Consider the following 4587-nt stretch of genomic DNA (forward strand, 5'->3'; position numbering starts at 1 on the left):
CGAGCGAAGGGGTGGACGAAGCGGCCCAGCCTATGGTGGTGGAGGCGGGGGGGGCTGGCACCGAAGGCGAGCGGGCGGGGGCCGGGACACCGAGGGGGTGGGGGGCTGGGCCCGGGCCGGCTGTCCCTCTCTGCTCCAGCCCTCCGCCAGGCCTCGGCGGCTCTCCGGCTGCTCGAGCCGCCAGTCAGCTGACACGGAGGGCGGAGGAGCTGTCAGGCGCGCCCCGCCCTGCGCCGCCGGTCCGCGGGGCCCGTACAGCCATTGGCCAGCGCGCCGGGCTGCTCGGGCCCCCGCGCCCCGGTGACATCAGGGAGGCGATAAAAGGCAGCGGCTGCGCCGGATCCCGCACAGCTGCACCGCCGGGCTGCGAGCGGCTGAGATCGGGAGAGCCCAAGAGCAAGAGAGCTAGAGAGCGAGCGGCGGGCGCTCGCCCGGCGCCACCCCTCGACCCGGCCGCGCGCCCCGCTCGCTTCTCCACCCCTCCCGGCTCGGCCCGGCCCCGGCTCGGCCACAGCCCCGAGCTCTGGGGCGGCGCAGGCAGCCTCGGGACTCTCCCGCGCGCCGCCGCGTCCCCAGACAAAGGCTTGGCCGGCGGCCCCGGCCCGCTGCGCCCTCCGCTCCCCACCTCCCGGGCTCGCCGCTCTTCGCCCCCGCTCCCGGCTCGGCGCGCCCCGGCCGGCTGCAAAGTTTCCCGGGCGGCGGCGGCGGCTGCGCCTCGCGTGAGCGATGGCCGCGGAGCTGAGCATGGGGCCCGAGTTGCCCACCAGCCCGCTGGCTATGGAGTACGTCAACGACTTCGACCTGCTCAAGTTCGACGTAAAGAAGGAGCCGCTGGGGCGCGCGGACCGCCCGGGACGGCCCTGCACGCGCCTGCAGCCAGCCGGCTCGGTGTCGTCCACACCGCTCAGCACGCCGTGCAGCTCGGTGCCCTCGTCGCCCAGCTTCAGCCCAACCGAACAGAAGACCCACCTCGAGGACCTGTACTGGATGGCGAGCAACTACCAGCAGATGAACCCCGAGGCGCTCAACCTGACGCCCGAGGACGCAGTGGAGGCGCTCATAGGCTCGCACCCAGTGCCACAGCCGTTGCAGAGCTTCGACGGCTTCCGCGGTGCGCACCACCACCATCACCACCACCACCCACACCCGCACCACGCGTACCCGGGCGCCGGCGTGGCGCACGACGAGCTGGGCCCACACGCGCACCCGCACCATCACCATCATCACCAAGCGTCGCCGCCGCCGTCCAGCGCGGCCAGCCCCGCGCAGCAGCTGCCCACCAGCCACTCCGGGCCTGGGCCGCACGCGGCGGCCGCGGCGACGGCTGCTGGTGGTAGCAGCAGCGTGGAGGACCGCTTCTCCGACGACCAGCTCGTGTCCATGTCCGTGCGCGAGCTGAACCGCCACCTGCGGGGCTTCACCAAGGACGAGGTGATCCGCCTGAAGCAGAAGCGGCGGACCCTGAAGAACCGGGGCTACGCCCAGTCGTGCAGGTATAAACGCGTCCAGCAGAAACACCACCTGGAGAATGAGAAGACGCAGCTCATTCAGCAGGTGGAGCAGCTTAAGCAGGAGGTGTCCCGGCTGGCCCGCGAAAGAGACGCCTACAAGGTCAAGTGCGAGAAACTCGCCAACTCCGGCTTCAGGGAGGCGGGCTCCACCAGCGACAGCCCCTCCTCTCCCGAGTTCTTTCTGTGAGTCGTGGCCGCTCCCGGCCCCCGCCCTTGCCCCGGCCCGGACTCCCCGTCCCGTGTCCCCAGCCCCGGACTCCCCCGGACCCTGTCCCTGCCACGGCCCCAGCCATGACCTGTTTGACTTGAGGGAGAGGGAGGAAGGGCGCGCGGGACGCGGGCGACGGGAGGGCGCGCGGGCAGGCAGGGGACATTGGCCAAGGCGAGAGCGGTGAGCGCCAGCGGCGCCTCCTAGACTCGAGCAGAGCCAGAGGGAGGCGAGGGGGTGGGAAGTCCCAGAGCAACTTTTCTCCAGGCTGGAGGGCGGCAAGGCATAGTCGCGAGGAGTCGCCAAGGCCGTCTGGAGACTCCTGGCTTCCTGAACTTTGCGCGTTAAGCCGGGGCCGCTTCCTCGCGGCCCGGAGCGTAATCCAGTCCAGCAAGAGAGCAGCGAGGAGAGGAAAGGAGAGGGACCCTGGCGTCCCGGCAGGCGCGAGGCGAGGCTGAGCGAAGCAAGGAAGGACAGACGGACCTGTCTGTCCAGGGTCCGGAGAACACTGGCTCTCAGCCCCGAGACGCGGGCCTCAGTTAGGACGTTCTGCGCGCAAATCTCATCAGTTTTATTGCCTGCTCGATTATATAGAAAAAATACGAAAATCTGCATTAAAAATATTAATCCTGCATGCTGGACATGTATGGTAATAATTTCTATTTTGTACCATTTTCTTGTTTAACTTTAGCATGTTGTTGATCATGGATCATAACCCCCTTGTTTCTTTGGGTGAGAAGGGATCGCAGTTCGGAAACTCCGGCGGCTGCTTGTCGGGTTTCAGTCTATGAGCTGTAGGCTTGTAAATACCCGCCCCGCCAAACCGCTTAAGAGAACCTGGCAGCAAGCTGAGTGTCTTTGTTTGGGTTTATTATTATGGCATTTTTTTGTAAGTAAAAAAACAAAAAACAAAAAACAAAAAAACAAACTTCTGGGCATTTGCATCAGAAAACAACTCTGTCTTGGGGCACCCTTGGAAATTGCATGTTTTCTCCCCCTCCCCTGCCCCCTTTCAGTCCTCTTTTCCTCCCGTTCTAGTTTTCAATTTTGTTTTTGTTGGGAGAAAGAAGACTGGGGTCCCAGCTCCCTAGTACCAGGGCAGGGCAGCTGCAGAGTTTCACACCCTGGAGGCCGGGGGAGTGTCCTCACATCACCTGGTTTTAGGGCTACGTTGACACCCCTAACAAGATAGGAAAGGAAAACAGACCTTGTTTGCTTTTTATTGCAACCAGAATCACCCCAGGGTCCCCACGAAACTCTCCAGGCCCGCACTAATTGCTGGGGCCGAAATGCTCCTCGGGTGACCGGCTTCACCAGCCCAGACTGCCCAACGGTGACCTGAACTTATGTTGAACCAATCACCACACTCAGAAAGTACCAGAAACCCAAACATTGGCAAGTAATTTTGCAACTTTCAAGTGCATTCTTTAGACCAATATGTTATGTGTGTTTCTTTCCCTGCTTTTGAGAGAGCGGGAGAGTTATTGGTGGTGTTACCCCCGCCCCCTTCAGTTGTATAGTAGTTATAGGGAAGATCTGGGTGTTTTTTCTTTATTATTACTTTTTTTCCCCCCTGCAGGTCAGTAAGAGGATTTAAGTTGCACTGACAAAAATACCAAAATGAAAGCGTATTTTTTAGTTCTCATTTGAAATTGCTGGCGCTGCTGGCCGGATGCATTTTTGAGTTTGTATTAGTTGATAAATTAACAGTAATAACAAGATTGTATGAACCGCATGGTGCTTGCAGTTTTAAATATTGTGGATATTTGTCCTGCATCAGAAACGAGCTTCGGTTTTTACGGATTCAACTGTGTTGAAATCAAATTTGCCTCAACAGAAATTGTTTTTATTTCATGTACAATAAGGGATCAATTTCAAACCCTGCTTATGATATGAAAATATTAAAACCTAGTCTATTGTAGTTTTATTCAGACTGGTTTCTGTTTTTTGGTTATTAAAATGGTTTCCTATTTTGCTTATTAAAACCATGGAAATGATGTTTATTTACAGGACTCCGCATTCGCCTGTCTTTTCTTCTCTTGCCTCTTCAAGTATCGCCCCAGTTTGGGCGGCACCCTCACCCTTCCCCCGGCCAGTGGGGAAGCAGACAAATCTGGGCAAAGATCTCCCTTGAGTGTGTGAGTGTGTGTGTGTGCATACCTGAGCCTCAAACGTGTCTTCTGCTTCTCACTCTAGGTTCGGACACCGGTCAAGAGCCGGTTGATGAGCGGAGAGGGGGGCACACGCCACTTTGGCGGAGCGTTCAGGCTTGGGCATCACGACTGGTCTGCTGGCCTGCTGGCTCTGAGGTTGGCTGAACCCAGGAAGCCGAGAGCTGCCACCCTGATGGGGAAGCAGGGTGTTTCTGGCAATCAGGCTCGTGGGCCCTGCCATTCTGGCCCTCCTGCTTGGAGCACCTGCTGGGAGCAACCAGAATTGCCCTAGAATGCCAGCTCTGAGTGGAGGCCTAGCCCCCTCTCCCCCAGAGCTTGTGAAAGCAGGTGGAATCCAGCACGAGGTCCTGGGGTGTAAGACCCTTCAGACAGGAAGCCCATCCGTGCAAACCGTTTGCTGCCACTCAGGCCTGGAGCCCTCAGCCCCAAGGAAGGGCACTGCACCATCGGACCGGGATCTCAATGACTCCACAAATCGGGGGTCGTAGGGGGTTGGGGCATTGTTCTGGTGCGGCAGCTCTGCCCATATGTCCTCGACAGGGAGGTGGTCCCAGAACCTTTCCTTTCTCAGACTCTTAGAGGAGGCAAGGTCGTCTGTCTAGGTTCCTCCAAACCCCTCTCAGCCTTCTCGGAATCCCATCTAGAACTCTGGGTGGGGACCGCCCCCTCCCACCACCTCTGGAAGAATTCTCTG

General features: G+C 59.6%; 1 protein-coding gene across 1 annotated transcript; it reads left to right on the top strand.

Moving 5' to 3' along the window:
• The first annotated feature begins 213 nt into the window (after positions 1 to 213).
• Positions 214 to 3640, top strand: MAFB (MAF bZIP transcription factor B). The gene has a single exon (XM_060030783.2). The coding sequence runs from the start codon at positions 727 to 729 to the stop codon at positions 1696 to 1698; it is 972 nt and encodes a 323-aa protein (XP_059886766.1). The 5' UTR covers positions 214 to 726; the 3' UTR covers positions 1699 to 3640.
• Positions 3641 to 4587: the final 947 nt, after the last annotated feature.

Source organism: Delphinus delphis, chromosome 15 (assembly GCF_949987515.2).
Source record: "Delphinus delphis chromosome 15, mDelDel1.2, whole genome shotgun sequence".
NCBI lineage: Eukaryota > Metazoa > Chordata > Mammalia > Artiodactyla > Delphinidae > Delphinus > Delphinus delphis.